The sequence below is a fragment of the Myzus persicae genome, unplaced genomic scaffold (genome assembly GCF_001856785.1).
Source record: "Myzus persicae strain clone G006 unplaced genomic scaffold, MPER_G0061.0, whole genome shotgun sequence".
In the NCBI taxonomy this organism is placed as follows: domain Eukaryota; kingdom Metazoa; phylum Arthropoda; class Insecta; order Hemiptera; family Aphididae; genus Myzus; species Myzus persicae.
In genome coordinates this window covers 424,166-451,109 of record NW_019101169.1, presented here as the reverse complement: position 1 = coordinate 451,109, position 26,944 = coordinate 424,166, and the positions used below count along the sequence as shown (strand labels likewise).

At 30.9% G+C, this 26,944-nt stretch overlaps 2 protein-coding genes across 2 annotated transcripts in view; one reads left to right on the top strand and one right to left on the bottom strand.

Annotated features, from left to right (window-relative positions):
* The window catches only part of LOC111028051, a 49,972-nt gene that overhangs the window by 7,194 nt on the left and 15,834 nt on the right, over nt 1-26,944 (bottom strand). The window contains exon 2 of the mRNA XM_022306581.1: nt 22,691-22,829. Coding sequence (XP_022162273.1) covers nt 22,691-22,829 — 139 coding nt within the window. The remainder of the gene's footprint in view (nt 1-22,690; nt 22,830-26,944) is intronic.
* Nucleotides 18,920-19,870, top strand: LOC111028053 (52 kDa repressor of the inhibitor of the protein kinase-like). Its single transcript, XM_022306582.1, has 3 exons — nt 18,920-19,021; nt 19,118-19,398; nt 19,482-19,870. Exons 1-3 carry the CDS (start codon nt 18,970-18,972, stop codon nt 19,824-19,826), a joined length of 678 nt encoding a protein of 225 aa, XP_022162274.1. The 5' UTR covers nt 18,920-18,969; the 3' UTR covers nt 19,827-19,870.

Below are 26,944 nucleotides of genomic sequence, written 5' to 3'. Positions count from 1 at the left end.
AAATAATTTTATCGATTCGGGTAATCGTCTCGTTGGTTTAGCATTATTAAATATTCATAGAAATATTTTTGTAACTGATGATCATATGGTTTTAGACAAGTTTGCCAAAAGTATATACGAGACGGGCGTTTACAACTTTATTTAGTACAGACATTTAGTAGGTAACTAAAGATACATTGTGATGAATATTATTTTATGATACATTAAATATCATTTTTTTTTTTTTTTACTATACAATGAATAATGACTCCTCCCCCCAAAATAAAATTCTGTGTCCGCGCCTGGAGTTGTAATGTTGTATAATATAAACAGGACAGTATGACGAAGATTCGAGATGAAAAAGTTCCAATAACTACTTTAATTTATTAATTAAATGTTTTATAATAATATATTTGAAGCATTTGAAAAAGGTTAATTTGCAAAAGAAACAAATAATGATAAGAGACATTTCCATGCTTATTTTTTAATGTAATTATTCAAGGAATATCTTTTTTTTTAAATTTAAATACAATTATTTCAACTGGAAAATAAGTTAAAACAAATGCTGCCTCTATTGTTACGTACAAAAAATAGAGGTTAAGTTTAAACACTAGCATAAAGAATAAAAAAAAATCAGTTTAGCTTTTTATAGCATTGATGCAGGTACCTACTCATATTTTAAGTTATGTAAATCACGAAATAAGATGAAATAATAAAAAAAAATGTAAATCTGTATGCCAAAAAAGTAGTTGGAAAACTAAAAAAAAAAAAAAAGTAAACGTATTCCCGTAGCCTCAGACCTCTTCGAATTTCGAGGAAAATTGTGGAATTAAATTTGACTGGTCTGTCGGTGTAGGGATCAATAATATCATATTATATCGTTAGAATTTACATGTCGAATGGTAGGTATAACGATATCGCACATATTTATTTATACATTTTTAACAGTATCACATGACGTTTACACTGATGACGTGCGGGGGCATCGGCCGACAGCGTTTTCGGCGCCTGGCGACAGTCGCGAAAACCGTATGCCGTCGTCTAGTCGGTCGTGTAATTAGAACGACGCGACGCGCCGAGAGCTCTCTGAGACGACGGAGCGGCGGCGGCGGCGGCGGCAGCAGTGGCGAAAGGTTATATTATTACTATTATTATTATTATTATTATTATTATTATGTATACGCGTGGTGAGCCAGCCAGCGGGAGACGCGACGCGTCGCAAGTGGAAAACCGTCGCCGGGCAGTGGGACGGCGGGTGGTGCGGGTGGTCAAGGGACGGGGGATTGCGGAACGGAAAACTCTATCATTGCCACCCGCCGTCCGTTTCAGCAGTCGCCGCCGCCTCTGTGACGCCCACCGGATTTTTAGAATTCAATTATCTAGGCGCTAAATACATGTATAAAATAATATACTTCACACACACACACACAGAGTGTTTGCACACTGCGTTTCTATGTTATGTTCTATAATTATTATTACGACCTCCCGCAACGCTATCGGCGCACTACGTGATGAGCTGCAGTTCACCCACACCACCCACCGTACAACCACCAGCTGACAGCGATGCTGCGTTGTCCGCAGAGACAACTAAGGATGTTCGTAAAATAAATTCGCCCCTATCGCTGGGATGGTGCTAGAAAAATATTTGACGAGTTGTGCCCGGCTTGCATTGGGTATAATATTATTATGTCATAAGGATATGGAAAGGACATTGATATTATAGTTGATATCGTTTAACACGCCTTGAAAATACACGTCGACGCCGCGTCGTACCGCAGTGGTAACACGCGGTTATGATCGTGGTGACCTCAGCAGTCAACATAACACACAACACGACAAACGTATTCCGTGCAATAAAGGTTCCGAGCGTGTCCAAGTACTAGGTGTCTAGGTGTATTACTGTATTAGGTACAGGTTTGTCCTAACTAAACATATTGTATTTTACATTTTTAACAATGTATTGATATCATAAATATTCATAACCTTTAATCACTATCACTCCCAGACTGCACTATTCCTTTACGAAAATATTTAACATCCACATTTGGTTTCCGAGTGCTACAATCACAATTTCCAACGACCACCGTGTTGACTTTTGTTTTCCCGTAGACAACGGTTTGGAAAATAGAAATTCTAATGCTGTATCGCATAATACAGTTTCCTAATTCATTATAAATGTGAAAGACTTGTTGCATGACTTTTAACATCCAAGCGACTTATAACCATAGACCATACCTATTAGACAAATTACCAAACTACCTACACCCTTCACTGGTATATTGTATACGAACAATATTATTGGTGTAGTGTAGTAATCTAATCGTTTTTACCTACACGCATAAAGTATTAAATCGTGATTTCACATTACAAGACAGACATAAGCGACAAGCAAAACGCATAGTGCCATCGTTGTTGTTCGACCCGTCCATTATTCTTCTGCGTATTATTATTCCACCCGAAACAGCAATCGATTTTTTTGACGATATAAGGCGACGCTGTGGATAATAAACTGCATGCTGTGCATATTATATATGGCGTGTATATGATATAACGTCGTAATGGAGCAGCGCGTGTATAAATCATTTTAATAAGACGGTCGGTTCATTTTTTTTCTACCTAATTGAAACGTTACTTCATCAGAAATTTGATATTTGATACAACGGCTGCACGAAAATCGAGCTTACCAATATTATACGCGTGTATCCTAGTAAATAATAACATTAAGTGTTATGATATAATTTTACATAGGTACCTACCTAATTATTATTCACCGTAAAAAAAACAAACACGAAACATCTTTAATATTGGCAATATTATTATACAGAAATACATTTTTCTTTGGAAATTAAGTTTTGACTGTTTTGAGAAAAATAAATTTCAAGAGGCCAAAACAATAGGTACCAGAAAATTTAAGCCTAAACAAAACAAATGAGTAAAATAAAATACTTTAAAGTTATAATACCAGAAGGTGGCCTATTTTGTAGTAGACACTTGTTTAATATGTCTTCCTTATATTAGTGATACCAGAAATAATTTTAATAAATAGTCAGTACAAAACGATATGATTTTAGTTATTAGGCAGACTGTTATAAGAAAATAGGTATATTTATGAATAATAACAATTAATTTTTATAATTCATAAAAATATATTCATATCTGTAATTAATTCATAAATTATTCAAACATGTATTAAATTGTCGATATCGCTTAATGCCGGTTGTGAAACTTTTGGAAATCGCTATTTGTTTTTTTTTCTAGGGGGGGGGGGTGATTTGTTTTTTAACATTATTTAGTAAATACTGGCCTCTAGGTATTATAATTTTAATGTACATTATGGTGAAATCTAGAGTGGAAACTATAATAATATATTACGATTATAGTGATTACAGATTACTATACTACGTAGGTAAATAGAACTCTTCAAAAATGCTATAGTGGAATATTGTTGGTTTAAACATTATTGATCGATTTCATAATTTATCATATAATAAACTTAGGAAATGGATTATAAATTATGAGATACACATTGAATAGTGTTGTCAAGTTTTTAAATTTTCAAATTACCTTCCTTCCTAATTATTTAAATGGTTATAGTGTAAGTATAAGTATTAAGGTATATATATATATATATATATTACTTAAATGTATTATTATTGGAGATAATTTTTACCTCCAACACATTTTCTTAGGTTCTAGGTTCTAGGTTATAGTATATAATATTATAAACTAATGATTTTATGTTTTATTTATCAATATTTGTGAACCTGCAGCATATTGTATGTACAATATAATTGAAGCTGGGAAATAAAAAGGAGAACAAGATAGAATTCTTGGAAAATGTATTAAAAAAATGATTAAAATGTATTACCTACATAGAATGTAAATTTTTCAATATCGTAAAAAGATAGATTAGACTTTTTTGATCTAGAATAATTTCATGTTTCAATCCAGTCTTCTGACAACCATTGAATTATTTTTCTTATTAAAGTCCTCTTTAAGAAAGTAATTTTCATAAATTATAATTAATTTTCAGTATTTTTTTATTACCTATTACAGCTTATCTCATGAATTATATTTTTCATTTATGTAATCAATAGCCACCACATACACTGATTATCTTTTATAAAGCGAAATAACTAAATAAAGATTGATTTTATAATCAATTCAATGGCATATAAATATTTAAATTATAAACCAAAGTACCTCATATTTAGGTTAATTTAATGAAGTCAAAATAATAATGATAAAATGATTGTATAGCTTTTAAAAGTAAGCGTAACACAATAAAAAGTAATACATAATATATATTATACAAAAAAAATAAAAATAAAAATAATAACAAATAGAGAGGGAAATAACAATTTATAATTCTTTTACATTTTTTTTTACGTAGAATTTGTACAAGTGCATGCGTTTCAATTGCCTGACAAATATTTTTGTATCCACTCAGAACTCAACAATAATTTCTCCAGGTATTTTTGAAAATCTCCTCAAATGAATATTTTCTATTCCATAAACAACTATATTGTAATACTTGAATGCTTACAGTTAAAAGTTTATTTTAAATCGTAAATAGCTATTTATTCTTTTGAAAGTGAGGGAGACATTTATACCCTGACGGTTTAATCATATCATATTGTTAAAATGCTTTTTATGATTAAAATGTTTTTGTTTGCATTATTTTTACAGAATTGAACTGGTACAGTTAATGTAAATTAAAAAATGTCGTATATCCACATAATTCATCTAAAATAAATATAAAAGTTTGGAATTTATCGTCAGTGGACGTGGAAAAAATTGCGACAGTATAAAAATGAAGACAGAGCACTATAATTAAAAAATATATATATTTTTACGATATTTTTTATTGCCCTATACCATAAACGTGTAACATATGAAATAAAAATAATATACTTGTATATGTTTTATGACTAGAGGCGATTGTTTCACTGAAGATAAAAATAGCACACGTACGCATAATATGGTTTTGTGGGTGTAAACGCGTTTACCTACATTGAGTGGGTGGAAATGGGGAAGGAGTTGTCTTATTACTCCACGTGTCTGTGAACATTTCCACTCAAATCGATAAAGTATAGATAGGAAGGTACCGATGAAAAAACACGTGCGACAATTGCATAATATATTTTACGATGACGACGAAGTTTCCGTTATATTTGTAGTTAGGGACTAGATTCGTCACGTAATTTATTTCAAACAATTAGCCAAAACTCCAGAATGCCTACTTTTTTGTAACAATTTTACTATCTGTGCTCTAATATATTGTCGCCATAAAAAATGTCGACTAGAAAAATATGAAATGGCAGGTACTTATTTGTGTGATTATGGTTTGTATACAAACTTAGCAAAGTACACAAAATAAAATTTAAAAAGACTTTAAAAACTAATTCATATTTTCAAAATTCTATTAAAAGTACTCGTGATTAACTCCTTTATCATTGTTTTATTTATTTTTAGTATGCTTATCGTATTATAATTTATAAGTACTGCGATCTTGTTTACTGAATCTTAGTTAATATTTTGGAAGGAATATATATAAGGAACCTTATACGTTAGAAAATGACATTCGTTCGTACGAACAAGTTGTTGAGAAAGAATGTAAGATATATATTTTATTGACATTTTTCGGGTTTTTATTTAGTTTTCATTGTAGTTTAGTTTATCATAGTTTACATAATTTAATTCTGATAAATATAATAATATAATATAATTATTTACTTATTAATTTATTATTATTTTTATTTTACTTATAGTTGGTGGTTTCAATGTTTGGAAGATGTTAAATGTCAATACACTAATTTCAGGCTTCACGAACATTTAATGAATCAATATAGTGAGTTATTGGTCCCTTAAATAATGTGATCAGGTCCATTAAGTTTTAGTGAACCATTATATTAATACATTTCCAATGCAACTCGGCATAATATAGTGAATTATTACGTCATCTGGTTAATATTATAAATCTAGGTATTATGACAATACCGAGTAAAATGTTTAAAACAATAACGCGGCGGTCTACTTAGCTGCCGGTGGGTCGTGTTTAACATGGGGTGTAGAGGTAGGGAATTGTGAATTTCGGTGTAAGAACTGTAGCACACTCGTCCCGTCGACAGAACCGTTGGACGGGGTGTGGTGCAGGGGGTGCAGGTGAGCCGTAGGGCTGACTTGCAGGGTTGCGTCGGTCGTGTGAAGGGGTCGAGTGGCGGACCAGAACTCTCCCCCCCCCCCGGCTCGTCGTCGAAAATACGAGCGCGGAAAAGGTCACGAACGTTACGGGAATTCTTTATTAGACCGGCGGCCGGTCGTTAGTCTCGTTCTCTCCACCTCCGTCTGTCCAGCGGACGGGTTTAAACAAATGATTCGTTGACGGCGGCGGAAAAGTGCAAGCGCAAACACTCTTCCGCGCGCCTCTCGGCTGTTGCGCGCGCTGTCGCCGCCGCCACTGGCCGCCATATCCACTCTTGTGTGTGTGTGTGTGTGTGTGTGTGTGTGTGTGTGTGTGTGTGTTTATGAGTATAGTATTAGATATAGAGAGAGAGACAGAGAGAGAGAGAGAGAGAGAGACAGACAGAGAGAGAGAGAGAGAGAGAGAGAGAGAGAGAGAGAGTGGTATATATACAGCGGTATAATGTGGTATATATATAGACATAGAGAGAGAGAGAGAGAGAGAGAGAGAGAGAAAGCAGTGGTAGTCGGTCGAAGGTATTAATAACCGACTCTGCTCGTACAACCCTACTTCGCCTGCACCACGCCGGAGAACTCGCGCGCGGACAACTGACGTGATAAACGATGTAGCCGACACAACGCGCGTGTACGCCACCAATGGAGAGTGGAGAGTGTATACATATACATGTACAGGTTTGTGTGGGTGGGTATGTGTGTGTGTGTGTGTGTGCGGGCGCGTACATAAAATAAATCAACCCCCTTGCGGCAGAGTCCTCGCCGAAAACTCCCGAGCGGTTTCTTACACATACCGGTCCGACCACGTCCGATAAACGCGTATAATACACATATAGACGGACGTAGGTGCGTCTAGGCAGTAGTGGTAATAATAATAATAATAATAATATGTACCTGCCCACCAGCATTGCTGTGTACGGTATAATATACGTTCGAGGAAATGTGTATATAATATGCGTACGAGCTGAGCCACAGGGGCCGGGAAAATAACCGATATGTTTGCCCACACACACACACACACACCAAGGAAATGTGCGTGTGCATATATATGTATATGCGCAAACCACCGTCGTATATTTTTATCGTTCGTAACGTGTGTGTTTGTGCACGAGCAATAATATACATAATGCAAAAGATTTTCGGTCGGTGCGTATTATAATGTTAAGCGGATATTATAGCCGGCATAATAATATATATATACACTGCAGTGCGAAGCGATACCGACTCCGGCGAAGGACAGAATAAATAAAAAAGTAAATAAATGAAATGTTGGTTTAATCAGTACAAATGGACTCGGCGGGGGCGCTGGCGCTATTAATATTTATTTTTAATTCACCTAAAGTGTTCCTTTTTGTAGACCAAAAATTATAACAATAACAATAATAATAATAATGGTGATGGCGATTGCGACGACGATAGTAACAATATATTATTATATTATGAACAGGAATGAACTCGCCCATATTATAATATCGCCACGTCACCGCGTTAACCCCGCCATCGTAATGGCGAAAAACCACCCACCTCCCTGTAATGCTCTTAAACCCCATCTCTCGGTGAACAAAGAGTTCTAAGTAATTTTGCATTGCCCATAATCGCAATTTGGTGGGTATCGATGTTATCAGAAGTCATCTATCGTAATTTGTTTCCGTTCACTTATACGTAATCGAAAAATATGTCAAGCTCAAGAGTGGGCCAAATTAATTCATACGGCGTGGCGTGTGATGGTATTTTATACTTATTCGGTATGGGTACTTACTTTATTTCTAGACACATAATATTAATATTCATATTAATTTTTTCTGTGCCTTTAGTTTTTTTTTAAATTTTGTTGAATTGTCCTTGTGCCTCTTTTTGTAAACAGTATACGTACAAATCTTCAATACAATATTATGGTAACACTGATCGACTGTGATGCCTTTATAATTATAAATTATAATACCTCATATTTACCAAAATATAAAAACGATTTTATCCAAATTTTATCCAAACAGTGACACGGTATAATTATAAGATATAAATATTTAAAATAATCTAACCAATTCGGCATAAAACTATGTATGAGCTTTGAAATTTAAAAGAATATATATTTGTAGTAGTTGTAAAAAGTTAGAGGTCTGATTTGAATCTGATTGAAAAATATTTATGGATTTAAAAGACGTTTGGTAGACATTAAATACTGCGAACAATTTGTAGAAGCTTATTGATGATCAGCAGAATTTCAGGGATATCTACATGAATACTCCATGTGGCACGAGAGGTGTTATTACTCCACTCCACCCTACAAGGGCACACGCCCACACACCACACAACACACCTCCCCATCAGTGACAACAATACAGATCGATGTAATATGCGCTCCGTAAATTGATGACAATTATTATGATTGATGTTGTTTTTATAATATTGATACTATTATGACAAAGGCTGATTTCGATGAAAATTTTGGAACTTTCCAGTATTGTGTTTATTTATATCACGAAAATAATAATGATATATTATAATCTATAAGGTTTCAACTGACTATAATATTATTTCCAAAAATTTAATTTATGATATAATAACCGTACACATGTAGTTGGTTCTATAATGTTCTACCTTCTCACCATGCTATACCTGGCACACCCACTATTAACCCACTCACGCAAAATGCTTTGACGACGTAAGATTATACGTTTTATAAACGGAAACATAACTCGTGTTGTTTATCACGTGTTTCAATAACCACAGGTATTATAATGTGATACTGTATTATTTGATATGATGTGACTTATTTTAATTTTAAAAACGTTTTCCCTGCAAATGCATTTGATTTAAGCTCTAAAGCTTGGAGATTTTAAAACCAAAACATATAGTTCATAGACATATCGTACGTCTAAAAAAATGTTACGAATTGGTTTGGTTGAAAAATATTTTATTAACAATATTATTTAAGGTAACAGTAATATTAATGTTATAATTATTGCGAATTCGTATTTTTTTGGAAGGCTGTTCAACCAACTTTTAGTAAGCGTTATAATTATAAATATAAAGTTTTGTATTATATAAAAGTGGATATTTTGTAATTTAAATTATAATAGTAAATAATAATTAACCTTTTTTTTATTATTATTATTTTAAGTGCCTACTTCATTATGAGAAATTTTTTTGTAATTAAATTTTTTATGTTTTACTTATTAAATGATTTTGTGTAGACACATTAAATACAATTTAGAACTTAATTATGTATAAATACGCATATATTAATATGTCCACCAATAAGCTATCTATACGATGGTTCTAAGTAACAGACACTAAATAATAATATTAGGTATTTAAAATAATTCAATGTTTACATCATCAAGTCATGACCCAGTCAAATTATAATTTTAAAATAATCAGTTTAGTATCTGTTAAAAACACATTTTAACACTATTAGACCATACGTAGAATATGTCAGTGTACTAAACCATAATAATATTATACTATATTTGAAGTTAAACCGATCGGTCTGGTATGAACTAATGGACCTAATTGGAAATTTTTGAACTTGCTTAGTAAATAAAAAGGAAAATGAATACAAAATTAAAAAAATAAATAGTATCTGATAATATTGTAATTGAATAGTGACTTAATAATAATAATATTATTGTGTTGGTGTTTTTCAATAACAAAATAAGGACGACACGGCGTTAAGAATAGGCATTTTAGGTACATAGTTGTCGTGTGGTTCGACCATGGGTATTTTTCGAGAACAATTTTGAAAAAAATATGTTATAAACGTGTGATGAAAATATGTGTAAGTACCTGATAAAAATAAAAATAAAAAACTCAAATTTAAAAATATTTACATATTCTAAAGACTGAATTCACTTTACAGTAAATGGGAATAAAAATATACTATCAAGCTATAACGATTGACACACGTGTTATAATAGATCAACAACCCCATTGTATACAAATAATATTTTACAAAACTGTGTTCTAGTTGTATTTTATAATAATAATAAGTTAATATTTTAAAACAAATGCAGAAACAATATATGAGAAAAACGATATTGTTTCTCCCTTTCGTAGTCCTATTTTTCGTCGTCACGCTTCTATAGGATTTAAGTCGGATTAAAACAGCGGATAATTGTATCATTATGAGTAATTTATGACAACCAGCCGAGTTGTTATTATTAACAATTGATATGTATTGTGTTGATAGAGTGGCAGGTGAATTGGGTATTGTTAAAACACTACAACTTACAGTAATGATAATATATTATCATTGTGGACAATATACACCGAAATAGTAAACATATGTGAGGAGGGTATTAATTTTTATCGAACCCGAACAATTTCATCAGGCAGATATCGTGGGTGTCCCTTTTTCTTCGTCCGTCTATGACGATGATTTATTGTACTTCAAAATAAAATCGTCATTGACATAATTTATTATTTAAGTGCGTTAATGGCGGGTTAAGTAAAATAAACATACATTGTCCCAAATTACTATGTTAATTATTTCTATATTTCATCCATAATAATTGTTGTTTAAGCAGATAACATAATCACATAACGAATTGGGTTGTACTTAACGAATCAAAAGGTATCTATTTTATATTGTCTGCGTGAAATAACTGGGTAGTAAGGATGTATAACTATTGTATATATTGTATAATAATTTGTGTGTGTCCAACGCGGTACAGTGCATAATAATAGTAAACCAATATCAGCTTGGCATAATACGTACAATGAATTTGTGCTGTGTGTATTAAAAACTTAACTTCAAGTAACACGACACTGAACATCGTAAATTAAAAAATAGTGATACAAGTGTTTATGAAAATTAATAATTATAGCAATTTGGGAGAAGTGTTGTATCAAATATAAAAACTTGGGAAGTCCCTCTGCTGTATAGTAAGTGAAAAATGTATCTTGCATTAAGTAGGTCAATATAATTTATATTTTCAACTTAAATTCAATGATATGAAATATGATTTCAATATTTATAGGGGCATCCATTTTAATAGGAATTTGATTTTTTATTAATAATACGATGGTAGGTTGAACTAATTTTTGTCAAAAACCATATGTATAAATATTTATTTATACAAACTTATAATAAATGTATAGTCATTATATTTATGATATTCTTTAATTTTATTTTATTTGGTAGCTGTTGTTTAACTTATATATAAGTACCTACTGATTTATATCTTATAATAATTGGGTGGAGAGGTTCGTCCTATAAGTAATTTAAAATTATTAGTTATATTTTATAAATTGTATTATGGATAGTAAATAATAATAGTATGCAAGTAACATACAATTTCAAGTATGTACATATAATATCTTTTAAAATACAAAACATATCTAAAATCGTTGCATGTTATTTTTGTAAAATATTTTAACATTTCATCAACAATTTAACTTGAAATAACTATAGGACTTTAAAAAAATTGGGATTTCGTATATCTGATATTTATAAATGTTGTTTTCAATTTTTAAATCTGACGTGCTCAAATTATACATTTTATGGATTTTTACCAAAAAATTATATGTTTATAATCTAGATCTTGATTAATTTTGTAGAAAATTGATCTTTGAATGCATAAAAAATAAAAATAAAACTTTTTAACTATTTTAGATTTTTTTTTTCAATATTGTAAGATAAATTATTAAAAAAATTCCATTAAATAAAAATGATCAAAATAAAAAATGATGTCACATATAAATCGAAAAAAAACGGAAAATGTTAGGTGAATAATTTTTATCAATAATTCATTTTTGAACAAACAAATTGTATTTGATAATTTAATATAAATTTAATTTTGTTAACATTTAATTTTGCTAGTTTATTTAATAAAAGAACATAAAATAGGCAAAAAAGTAATATCAATAAACTGTTGATTGGTAGGTAATTGTTTTGTTTTATAATATGGTATTATAATGTATACAATGATAGCCAATACAAAGTGGAGAAATACGATGTAAGCAAAATGAAGAAATATATATTTTAGAGTGTCGTATCAAACAGATTGGGATATCTCATATCCATCTATTTTGTTATCGTTGAGATGGCCTTAAAAGTACTTGAAACTTTTTTACTTTTGAGCCCCCGAGTACCAACTAGATCCAATTTTCTAACAGATATCACCATTAAAGTTGAAAACTGAAGTAGACCTACTGCTTCAAGAGATGATGACAGACAAAATAAAAGATAAAAAAACTCACATCGTTGTAGAACCAATACATTTGTAAGTATAGCTCCACATTGACCCTCGAATAGAATTTTAAAAGATTAGTTAGTAAGTCATAACTTATAAGTATCTATTAGGAATAGACGATAAAATAATTAGCGGTCCAGCATTTCGCGGGATGCCTTCGTAAATATCAAATTTATTATGCTACCAACGTATTCATATTTCATCCAACATAATATTATATTAACCTAACGTAATACAAGTCGTATTTTCTACATGTGTGATATTGATTCATCGAATCCATCCGGTCGAATCAAGGCTTTTATATGCATGCGGCAGTAACGTTTTGAAACGATAAGAACCTCAACCGAACCGAAAACAAACAACCTCGTTACGACGAGACTCCCAGCGCGGATCGGTAATTTCTATGCGTTTTTGGGCTGGGTTGTTTGTGTACGTCATTCAAACTTATTTTTCGCAACGATAAAAATACGAGAATAAAATGAAGCCGTATTATATATTATTGAATGTGTGTGTGTGTGTGTGTGTGTGTGTGTAGTACAGAAGAGTAACTGCGAGAGTAATTTTCCCGGGGATAATGGATTTGGAAAATCGTGACGACAATAGCCAGCTCTGCTGTCGAAACCGTAGAAACGGATATACTCCTCCACTCTCCCATCATTCATCACTACCATACACACCATATCAGCTACCCGCTGTTACGTCCGGCTGTGTAATGTTGAAATTCCTTTTACGCGCACACAGTGAGTGTGTCTCCATATCATATTATTATTGTTATTATAACAGTGCACTCGTATAATATAGAATATCGCATCCCGCGTGATTGTTTTAAAAATAATCAAAAATAATCAATGGTAATCGAAATATTATTATCAGATCAGTTGCTGTGGTTATGGAAACGTCAATAACTTACAATGAAATAACTATTCATAATATGTTTTAAATATAATATACCTATGTAAATGTATCACAATTCCGCCATAGTTATTAATTTAGTAAGTATATTCAGTTAATTCTATTCGGTTGATTAGAATTATTGTGTAGCAAGTAACGGTTTTATTATAAAATCTATTCCATTATCCAACCGAAAAGGTACGAAATTGTATTTTTAAAACATTATATTTTAATAAGACCAGCCACGATCAACATGTGCAGAAAAGTCTTCTACTCCAGAATGAAAAAAAAAATCAAAACTTAGATTTAAAACAAATCTGTGAACAATTAAAAACGCTGAGGTACTTTTACTTAAGCAGAAAAATATTTTATTTTAATTTTTTTTCGAATCACAACGAATCTATTGAGCAGCCTCACTGTATGAGTGTGTCTGAAAACGAAATTTGGCTGTAATATTCTCGTGTCGTAAACCAAAATTGAAATCCCCCGTGTACATAATTTTATTATTATAACCAAACATGGCGTGCGAGTATATTATTATATTATTATAAAGTGTTGCGTGAAATGTATTCCTCGTAATAGGATCTCCCTCGAACAAGACTCTCGCAAGACTTACTTGATTCAATAATAATATAATATTTCAGTATGCCTAAACGCCTACAGTAAATTATATTATACGTATAAGTTTTAAGTCAGACCAATAATCTCTATTGCTCAGTGAGCTCTCGTTCTAATCAAGTGAATTGGATCTTAAGATTTCCCAAACTTTTGCTTAATCAGAGATTTTAATCACGTATATGTATGTATTTTGTATATTTTGGTACGTAATGTTCAGGTTTATTGAACAACATTTTTCATTATTAAAGATTAATTCTTGTATAACACACATTCATACATTCAATAATAATAATCATAATATAAAAATACCTTCTTTTTTTAATAGCTTAACATTCAAGCATGTTTATTGCGTAATTGAATAATGTTTAGAATCAAACTTGAGACATGATTTTAATCTGAGTTTTATAATATTATTATGAATAAAAATATAGATAATATGCTTTTAGCGATTCAATTTTAATTCGTTTTAATAATTCAATAGATAGTTCCAACATTTTAGATTATTTATCATAAAAATAAACCTTAAAAATAAACCATTAAACAACCAACAAAATAAAATATAATTAATAATTTTTTTTGGATTGAAAAGAGTATAAAATATACTGTACCAATGTAACGATGGATTTTCTCCGGTAAGTTTCATATGATAAATTAAATTAAATTTAAATTAAATCAAAAAGTTAGATTGGTTTAGCTGTAGTAGCTAAATGTGTATATACTCATTGTAATTTGATATTTTTCAGTTAATCGTAGTATTTAGTTAATCGGTTGCAGTGCACTGTTGTTCATTGTAAGCACGAGAAGTGATAATAATTATTATTATTGTCTATGGGTGTAAATGTAATATTATATACACCGGGAAAATTCACCAGCATAATATACGAATTCCAACGCTTGACGTAGCTATGTATATATTTAGAAATAGTTTACCAATATGGCGAACAAGAGAAATTGAAAATACCATACCACGGCCATGGTGTGTGCGTATAAAATGATTATCTTATTACTCTGCGCCAGACAGTTATTATGGACCCACACATAGTTCGACTTTCCGCGATCGGGTTACGTGTTATTATTATTGGTGGTACATCGATAGTTTTTAGTATTTACATTATATTTTTCTACCATTCTCCCGAAAATTATTGAGAAATTCTACAAACATTCCGTGTAATGCATACAACAATGTACAATAATAATCCGCGTCCGATTTCAATATATACATAGTGAGTTAATATTTTTTAATATCACACATTTTTTTAAAAAAATATACAATTAGGTACTTAATATTTTACAAATGTTTAAAATAGTTATTTAAATTCTAATTAAATTACCTCTTGACTGTCTTGTACGATATTAAAATGCTATATTTTTTTTTTTTAAATAAACAAATATGCAGTTTTACATTAATTGTACATTTGAATTATTTATCTTCTTTAAGCTAAGCTTGTGCCGAAGATAGAGAGTTATAAATTGATATAAAAATTAAAATACTATTATTACGTAATTTTACAATACAAAAGAGTTACATAAATAGAATATAAGGATAACCTACGTTACAATTTATTAATGATACATATAGCCATTCATTAATTAATTTTTTAGAGTTGTTATAATTGTAAATAGTATTAACATTCTTCTTTATAGAGAAAGGCATAGAATTGTAATATATAGGACCAAGATAATCAACAAATTTTTGATCAACTGATTTTTTAAATATTGATGCTTTAGCATCGAAAGATTGAAAAGTTCTTTTGTTACTAATTTCATTTTTCTTTATACATTGATCTAAATATTTAACCAACCACAAAATAGCTATTTTTTTGAAAACTAAGTCAACCGGTAATACATTGAACTCCCTAAAATTAAGAAAAATTGAACCAACATAGTTTGTTTTTTTTTAGACATACACGCATTATCTGTCATTATAGTGCCTAATAATATAATATTGTTATTGATAGATAAACTCCACTGATAGTAAAGGTTATTAACAAAAACAATATTAAATTTGTGTTAATTAAAAACGTTATAACAATTATGTAAGTAGTCTCATCCGCCAGTCTGTGTTAGGTAAGTACATTCAATTCGTTAAAAATTAGAAAACGAGAGAACAAAAATGTAAAATCAACTTATTTTTCTAAACTTTCAAACGTAACGACGTTATTTATACAGGGAGATTCACCAAGAATGTCGAATTTTTTTACTTACTAAAGGAGTATCCTGTGGCGATACATGTATCGTATGGAAAATACTTGTTTGTTTAATTGTGTATTTGTGTTGCAAATTTCCAAGTAAAACGAAAATCGTATGTCATAATAGTATGGTTACCTACTACTCACGAAAATAGTTCAAAATCACATGCAATCTTCATTGCAGCTAAAATCGTACATACAACTCAACATCTCATCTATATAATAAATATGACGACGAACTGCGCACTATTCATTATATGTGGGGTAAACAATTGCGAGAAGACAGCTCAAGTATTCGCGATCACAATACTGTTACAGCGCATTATACCCCTTACAACACAAATATATATATATATATATATATACACAAATTATTACAGCGACCATAACATATAATATATATATATATAATGAAATAGAGAAAAGACGCATCGAATTCCAATGCCCAAGGCACCCATTCTACTGTATATAATATTAGTGTATGTACTGGACAGCTATAATTGCACGTAGTTGTTATTATATAATATCGCCTCTCGGGGCTCCGTTTCACGAATTCTTACAAGGGTGGCAATCGTTTTAAATGGATAGAATTGTTGTCTCAATATTCTACCGTGTGTTTTGTATGGTTGAAATGTTTATAAATCATCTAATTACTTTATAATAACTTTTCGACAGTTTACAATTTAAACTTCTTTTTTTTTTTTATTTGATTTCTCGAATGATTCCCAAAACCCATAAATATTATCATAATATTAAAATAAAATACCAACTGCTGACCCATACACAATCTTATTCGGACCTCTTGGGACACTGTATAAGTATCTAAAATTCTAAAGCTGTGTTGAAAGAAACTTTTTAACTTTTTTTATAATCCCAAAAATGATTTCCAAAATACCTCATACTTATAAATATTTGATATTACACCCTCACTCGAAATTCAAACCCAAATCAAAATTATTTGGTGACTAAAATCATCATTTTTTTTTCATATAAAAGCATTAAACAATAAAAAAAAACTTACAGTTACCTATTATATTATACCGAATTGTTTCGTTTGGTTTTTTCTAAGATTCATTTCTATCTGCCAATTAGGTTTTTGACCCAAATATTCTAATTTGTATCGAGTTGACTCAAACTAATCAGAAAGTCTTGTTTTATATGCATATATAAATGTAATGATTATTACCGCATAATATTATTATGCGTCCGAAGGGTTATCAAGATATTTTGAGCGTCGAAGGGCCAAGAATTACAATTTAGTTGTTGTTGTTTCTGCGGATCCTAGCCTGAAGTGATTCAACTTGTACAACATATTATTATTATGAAATTATTTTATTGGAATAATATATTAACTATAACTCACCCCGAGTGTAGGAAGTGTATTGGGTTGCAATGCCCGAGCCGGCTATATAATGTTAATTGCATTTTGTTTTGCACCTGAAATGTATACGCAGACACCCATAGACACCTATATAGGCTATGTAATTCTTTAAAAGGTACATACTAATTTTCTGGAAAAGTATCAAAGTTAAAAAGTTATATTTTTTTAACTTAATACGTATTTTAAAGACATTATTAAACAATATTATTTTTTTCTAGATATTATTTTAAAGTTATAACATTTATGAATGACGAACATACATTTTGATTTCATATTTTGATACAGAACACTTTTTGGAGGTACTTTAGTATCAAATTTCTGATTTGTAGTTAATTCGTCATAAGTTATAATATGCATTTATATTTTAGTTGAGCAGAATGTAATATTATAATAGTGGACTATCATTTCACCGTGGATCAACCTCAGTGCCATTTCACTCTTCATGTCTAGACTTAAAATATTTATAAATAATTATCTACTCCTTCAAAATTCAATTTTGTTGTACTGCGATTCACATGTGTAAAAATATTTTGATTCAGAATATAAAATTAAAATTGTATACTTTGTTTGAAAGTGTAAAAACATAAAATAATTACAACGACAAATCATAGCACAGATAATAATGTTTCTTTCAAAAATGAAGGTTATGCTTATTATTGAATTCAAATCATCGAAGAAATGATTTCCGAAACGTTGAAACTCTTTGAGAAAATTTTAGTATGTGTTTGTACATTATTCTGCTTGAATCGTAATTTCTTAACACGATAACCACACTGTATTTGACAAAAATGATCCATTCAAAATTAAAAGAAAATCATACAAAAATATACATTGGTACGCAATGTGTGTCTTGCAATAAAATTATCCATTGTATACAAAACTTTTGATATTTTCTATAAGCTATTTTTCAAATTGTATTAGAATACAATTTTCGAAGAAAAAAGCAATAACAAGTTAAATTCCTTAAAAATAAGTGCCTGCAAGCTGTACTGCAATAAAAATTAGCCAAAAATGAGCTACGCTATTTAATATTATTTCAAAACAATTTTATAAAAAAAAAAAACAAATTGTTTGAAATTGTTTAAGTATCTACAATAATTATTTAGTTATGCACAGTAAAAATATTTTTATTTCTATATTTTTCTTTTGCTGATTTTTGTAATCAAATTATTTCGTTTTTACTTGCATTCCATTATTCATTTTGTATATCTTTACAAATTATTTAGTGGAAATTCCAAAAATGTACATAATGCTCCTTTTGCTGATAATATTAAGCTTTTAAAAAAAAACGCATATTGTAATGTTAGTTACATAATATTATATACAGCTTTTCTCAGCAGTCGGGTCATAAACAATGATGGTTGTTTTGTTTTTGGATACATGTAGACTAGCTTGTTATGATTTTGGAGTGCTACCCCCCTAGAGCCACCGTTCGTTCACCCCNAATTTGATAAAAGGAGTAATTGATACATTAGAAAGTTATCGTTCTTCTATTCACTACAGTGAACTGTGGGAAAAAATGGTTGTATTTTCAAAAGACAATGTAATTGAAATTAATGTTCCTTTTCAAGGTACCTAGAGTAAATTTTTACATTATATGATACTGTTAATTAATTAAATATTTTAAATTCAATATGATAATATATTTTTTTTTATATTGAGCTTAGGTGGCTCTAAAAGGCAGAGAAGGGAGTCCACTAATCTAAAAAATTATGTTGTTATGTCATCAACTTCAGCTGAAAATAATCACCAAAGTGATAATACAAGTACCACTACATTAGAACCAAAAGAATATTGGAAGATTCATGCTTTTTATCCAGTAATAGATACAATAATATGTCAAATGAAAGAGAGATTTTCTGAAGAGAGCATTCAAATTGCGACTTGTGTAGATAACTTGTTAAAATTAGACTTTAAGGGATCATCATTACTTATAAATCAATATAAGGTTTTTTTTTTTTATATATATAATTTATGTTTATCAAGTACCTATTTCATTTAAAAACTGTATAATTGTATTTTACTTTACAGAATTTGTTTGAAGTCATCCCTAATGATTTGCAATGTGAGATGACTGTTTTGAAAAATATGATTAAAGGAGTTCCTAGCTATTTAACCATAAAAGAAAAATTATCTAAAGATACTTTTCCAAATCTTTTTAAAATGATCCAAGTAGCTATCACTCTTCCAGTCAGTTCGGCTACTTGCGAACGGTCATTTTCGGCAATGAGAAGAATAAATAATTATCTTAGGTCTACGATGTCACAAGAACGGTTCTCAAAATTGGCAATACTTAATATTGAGAGAGATATAATTGTTGACACCGAAATTATTTTAAATACATTTGCTAATAAAAATAGAAAAATAAGATTATAAAATGTTAAAAACTAATTAAATCTGTTACCTATACTTAAAAGTTAAAAGTGAATTATTGTTTTATTTTTTATTTTTTAAATTTTACTTGCCATCCAATGAGCACATTTTTATAGAGGGTTAGGTTTAAGGGTAGAAAAAAGCTTCTGAGAGGCAGAGATTGAAAAATTTATGTGAGGGGCTGAAGCCCCCCCAATATTTTTACTCTAATTGCGCCTATGTAAACAATGATGGTTGTTTTGTTTTTGGATACATGTAGACTAGCTTGTTATGATTTTGGAGTGCTACCCCCCTAGAGCCACCGTTCGTTCACCCCCTCGAGCGAAATAATAAGAATCAGTAAACATTATTTCGGCGTGCCGGGATATTGTCTCTCGGCGTATCGGGTAAATGGTTAGCACGTGAGGGAGTGAGTGAGAGTGGAAGTGGTGGAAAGAAAGAAAAGAAAGGAAAAACTCCCCACGAGCCTAATCCGACACCCCCGCAGAGGCATCGCCGCCGGACATGCGTGTATTATATATATATTATAATATGTGAGTGGGATTTGCTGCGTATAGTTTTCAAAAGTATTTCGTTTTATACTCTCTTTCGAGTTTTCCCATTGAAAGATGTACGTGGAAAACGCATGACGTGTACATGTTGATGTTTTACTATATGTATGTATAAGGGAAAAGAAAAGGGAAATATATTCAAATACGAAAACCAATATTTCCAGTACGCGTGTAATATTTTGTAGATATGACGTATTTACAAGAGGAATATGAAGAGCACTGGGTAGAAGGGATAACGTCCGAGAATACTAGAAACCGACGTGCATTTTTGCATGCAATTCAATACATATACTATAGCATAAGTTTTTGAAATAGTGTCCAAATAACGACTGGACGTGGTAAAATCGTTTTTCATCTCCACGTGATGGATTATTTTTTAAATAATAATTCATCTTCTCGTATTATTTTTGCATTCTATTTTGTTTTATCATAGCTACGTTTCGTTTCCCATCCATTATAAGGTCGGTCTAAAATCTAGATTGTAAATGTTATAAATATGGCAGACTGTGGCGTTCAGTTTTCAGACCTGTCAATGAAAAACGTCATTTAGACAATAGAATTTTAATTTAGAACAACGTCACTGTTATGGTCTACAAAATTAAAATAATGCTAAGAATTGATGAGAACATGTTTTTTTTTCAAAAAAATTAAGTTTAAAAGGTTCATTTTTATTGTTGTTTCTAAAAAGGTTATGGAAGTTGTTATTTTGTAAAATATAAAATGATTACAAAATGATTAATATTTAATATCAAAATGCAGAATACAATAGGAAAAAAATGGTACTAGAGAGTATAGAGACGCAAAGAATAATGTAATTTTCTTCAATGTTTATAATTCTTGCAAAACGCGTAACAAGTAACAACTCTAAAATCACTTATTGCGTATCATTTACTATATAATAATATATTAATTTATTTTTCATTGCGTAGTGTACCTTCATTGTAAAGTACATTATGTGTATAAGATAGAAACAGTAAAGATTTGTGTAAGACCCGACTCTTGCTAATATAGTCAGCGGTCGAAATGGCTCAAGATAAGTGGATGGATGCCTTACAATTCAGATTTCCTGATATCATAACATTCTTCATACCTTGTGTAGTATTTTATGAAAAATGTAAATACAAAAAAGTAGAGGGATGTCATCCCTCCGTATCCCCCCCACTTTGACCACTGAATATAGTTAGTAAATTCCACTAGCAAATAAGATTATGATACGTCTATTTGAATTTTATTATATTACAAGTGATACATATTTTAGAATAAGCACCAAAACGAGTATAAAGATCAGTACACCTTCTAATGGGTATTTACTATTTACCAGTATAATATTCGCAGGAATGGGTATACAACTATAATAATCATAATACTTTACTGTTTATCCACTTATTTTTGGTTCAGAACATTATTATTTTGTAGTTTCATGCCAATAGTACACACACAACAAAGAATTTATCAATAGAAATCAACTCACTCTTAACATTACTAAATTAAATTTGTATTTGATAAGCTATTGTAAAAATAAATAATTTTCCGCAGCTTAATATATTGATTTAATTCAATTTATTCAATTTTAAATTGTCAAACTTTGTATTGCACGCGGTAAGCAATATCATGGTGTTCAGAGATTTGATTAATTAATACTGTTGTTTTACGAGTTAAATGACTTGACGTTTAAGCATTACATCGAATTTGTTTTGGTAGTTTACATTAGTAATGTTTAATGATGTTCCAACTTGGTAAGTTATTATTATTATCGTTTTGAGTAATACTCCCTCGGAAACTTTCGAATAACTACCGAAACCGATTACCCGTGTACGAGCATTATGTAAACACGAACTAGTTATTTAATTAATTAATTTCATCACCTTTCAAATATATAACTGAATATTATGTATTTTATTTTGTACCGTAGAATATATTATAAAATATATTAATACTATGTTTGTTATTTAGTAAATAAATAATTTTACTACAAATTTACAACCCAACATTAAACTGTATATACAATATATAGTATACACCATGGCATATAATAATATAATAATGCATCTGGTGAAAATAGTAATCGTAAGTTTGATTTTTATAATAATAATAATACTCCTTATCAATTTTAAGTATGTTCTATAATTTTAAATCATATGATTTTGAACAATAAAAAAGCATAACTCCCTTAGGTAGTTATAATTTTTTTTATAAATTTGAATATAACACAATATTATTGGACCCGTAGTATAATTTAATTATTTTCTATATGTAAATGTCGTCCTTATGGATAATTAAAACTGTTCCGTATTATATGGTTTAATTAAAAATTACCGGCATGATAAAGTCTAACCACCTCGACGACAGTTTGAAATTTGTACAGCGAATGGCGAATGTCTTCTTCAGGAATGTCTTCGGGGATCTCATAAACCAAAACTGAAAATGTCTTTTGTGGTCTGCATGGTATGGGAATCTAAAACACAAATGTAAAAAAAAATTGAGTGCAGTGATAAACAGTAACAGGATTATCATGTGAGAAATAACAGCATTTAAACTTTCGGTTTTCGAAAATAATAATTTTTTAATTATAATGTAAAAAAATTAAGCAGAGTGCAAATAATAACATTTAATAATATTTGATTATGATTATGATCACTACCATCGAACTAAAAATACTAAAAATTATATTAATTTTGGACTTTGTCTACATAACCAGTTCAATATATTTTTTATTTATATTTAACTGTTGTTGTCAAAATTGGAAAAATTAAATACCTACTATCTACGCCTATATGGAATTTATAAACATTCCAGTGGTGAGCATTACAAGCGTTTAGAAATAAAATTGTTTTTATACTGTTTTGTTGGTTTTACATTTGTCCGGAACACTCAGTAGGTTTAGTAAAATATTTTTATCGAAATTCATGAGAAAGTAAAAATGTGTGTTTAAGTGTTTAACCTAACCTATCTCCTGGATATGACACATGAATACCTATACGTGTGTGAGTTATGCCCGCGGCCATGCAGCTCGCAGCTTCCTAATGGAGATCCAATTTCGTGGTTGTAGTAATAAGTGTCGTAATACATTATAATAAACTCGTGACGTTACAAAAATTATATATTATTACCTATATACTGTGAAAAGGAAAAAAGAAAAGAGGAGCAGATATTATGTCCCGTAGTAACCGAGGTAGTTGATGGGGCGCGCTGCTCCAGTGTGGATGACGAACGGCGGTGGTTTTAAAACAAGGAGAAAAGCCTCTCTGGGCGTCGTTGTTGCGTGGTGGTTGTTTAGGTGTGTTTAGGTGTAAAAAAAAACCAAGAAAATAAACACAAAACGTTTACAGGCAAAGAGTGACAAAACGGAGGAGCGGTCGTGGCTCGAGAGTCGAGGAGGATATCACATGCCGCCCGGCTATTAATCATTTTGCCCGAATAATCCCACGACATATTTATTTCTATATATATATCCATGACCGCCGTGTCGTGCCAGCGGCGGCGGCTGCGTATTTAGTTATAGCAATTTGTCATTTTCAAACGTTCCGTTTTTGCGTCACGTGCCCCGACTACTCACCCTCACAAAAAAATCCCTCACCCACACCTCTACACACTTATTGCTGCAGAGCACCGACCGGCATTATTTAATAATTTATCGGATCCCAGTGACGTTAATGAAACCACACCGGCTGTAGACGCGTTGGGACATAATCGTACAATATCAATTTACGAATAAATATTATAATAACAATATGTGCCCATAAAAATGATATAACACTGATAATAAGGGTCCACAGCATCAAGTATAAGTTCTACAGATTGTTCTAAGTTTGAGCATAGTGTATTTTTTAAAACACTTTAAATATTATTATGCAAGTACCCGTGTAATAATAATATCAAACACAGTCACGGCATGCAAATGACCTCCGAAACGATAACAGAAATACATCGACGCAAATGATTACAATATAAAAACTATATACAGTACGGTAAGTACTAAGTACATAGCTGCAGATTACAGATATTACACGTGTAGGTATATTATAATAGATTAACACATATTAACCAATTTAATTTGATAAATAATCGATAAAAAAAAAAACCGATAGTAATTTAAAGTACGTGGCATTGAAATAATAAGTCATGGTCTAACTCTATTATAATATGGTATCGCAATAAATATTTTGTTATTTACACAATAGGATAAAATAGAAAACCATTCATTGAGATTTTAATCTAGTGTTTTTGGTTTTTTTTAACAGTAAATCGCAAACGATTATATTTATTATTCTAATATTAGAATGAATGAATGATAAATATTTTCCATTAAATATATGAATTTTTTTTCGTAATTTTGGTTTAAAACGAGCTTCAAATAGTTATAAGTTATAACGACCCGTATTTGATTTTTGTTTAAAAATATATATGACAACATACATGCACTACATTATTATATTTTAATTTTACATTTGAATGTGGGTTCTACGTCTACATGTTCCATTCTAAAGTACCCATTTAAAAAATATATGACAGTTTTCAAAAGAATTATAATGATTTTCGAAACTTGTTTATTACTCAAAACACGCGTTCACTAATCATAATTATTTTATTATATAATTTAAAAAATTTAAAATGAATAATATCCGGTCTTGTTACTTAACTCCTGTCTGGATACGTACAGTAAATACAAATATTATGTCTATTATATTACGTGGTTACGTGGCGTAAAATGACTACAATGGAAAACGAAAAAAAAAGTATTGCAAACATATTTTCTATATCCATAAAGTATAAAGTGAAATATTTACTTTAAAGAAAATCAATAACCATACGCTCAAAGTTTATTGAAAATGTAAGAAAAGAGAAAGTTACAAAAGCCTATGTATAATATAAAGAGCGACCCTAATCCCAGAAAATCAGAAAAAATAAATAAAAATAAATTATAGTACATAATATATTGTGTCCCATTGATATATTCTTATAAGTTTTGAAGATTTTTTATGAAAAGAACGTCATACCCGTATGTGTTTTCTCAGTCTTACTAAAGTATAATATAGTCAATTTTTATGTTCGAAAGAATCCATTTTATATAGTTGTTATTAATATCAAAGTGAATAAATTAACCTATTATCTAGCTTAAAAATAATATTACTACCTAAGGTCTTCGTGTATGGAATTTCAATTTCAAAGCAAGTTATGTTCGTTTTAACTTGTAATTTGTTTACACATTTTATTATGGCTCAATTCATGTTTGATTGAAATATCACAAGAATTCCACATACAGATCTAGAAAATATTGTAACTTTTAAATTTGACAATCAGATCAATTTACTATCAAATTCAAAATAATATTGTAAAATGAGTTTTGATAAATGTACAGTTTGTGAACACAATATATGGGTATAATATTATGATGATGGCCTCTTAATATATTATATAATATTTAATACTTTAAGATAGTGCGAGTGGAACCGGAAATCATGAAAACAGAAAAGAAGTCTACGGTCTCTACGGAGATTTAAACTTTTAGAATTGATCGGAGATGCATGCGTTCCATTGTCATTTCAAACCGTCAAACAAAAATAAAAATACACAGACAAAAAAACGAAGAAAAAAAACGACATTTTACTCGTTTATAATGAAAAGCAAAAATTTCAAACGAGAACAAAAAAAAAAAAAAAAACAACCAACTAAAGGATAATCTTTTAGAGTGATTTTGGCGAAAGGTAGAGAGGAAAAAAGGAGAAAAAATCGCGTGCGAATGGTGTCTAATGGGTATAATAATCGTATACCGCGTATACCTGTAAGTGTGCGTGCTCGTGTAGAGTCGTTTAGCGAGGGAGGGTAAAAAGGAAAACAAACGCACACGAGATAATGCGGGAGAGATAAGAACATAGGGGCGGAGAAGAAGGCGCCTTCCCCTCGCCGCCCCCGCACATCCATTCCGTCCGTATCAGCGGGGCGTCAGTGGCGTGGGTTAATGTTAATTAGCGAGACCGGCGGCGGCGGCGGCGGCGGCAACCGCGGTCGTACAACCCCGGTGACCATGACCACAGTCGACGGTACCAGTGGCAGTGGCAGTGGCGGCGATGGCAGTGGCGACAGTGGCAGCGGTGGAGGCGGCGTCGGCGGCCACGGCGACGGCGGAAAACGTGGCGAAATATCAATACGATATGACCCAGAATGGCGCGTACTCGTCAGACGGCAGCGGTGGCGGCGGCGGCGGTGGCACTGCACACCGGCGCGGGAAGGGGATGACCATGGTTGGGGGGGGGCAGCGGCAAAGGTGTGTGGGCGGTAGCAATTTCTCAACCGATAAAATCAATGTTTTTCCGACGGCCCTAGCTCGGTGTATCGTTTTGAATAATATAATATTATGATGAAGGATACAATATAAACATATTATTATGATTATTTGTATTTATATTGATACATCGAAATTCGGCCGACAGAATATGTACGTCACTGATGCGTTAAATCAATAAAATGGAGACAATCGTAGGTATAACATTATATTGGTGTTCGACAGACGATTTTGGATTTATGTGATATATATTTAGTTACGGCGTGAACGTTGGGTTGTAGCTGAGC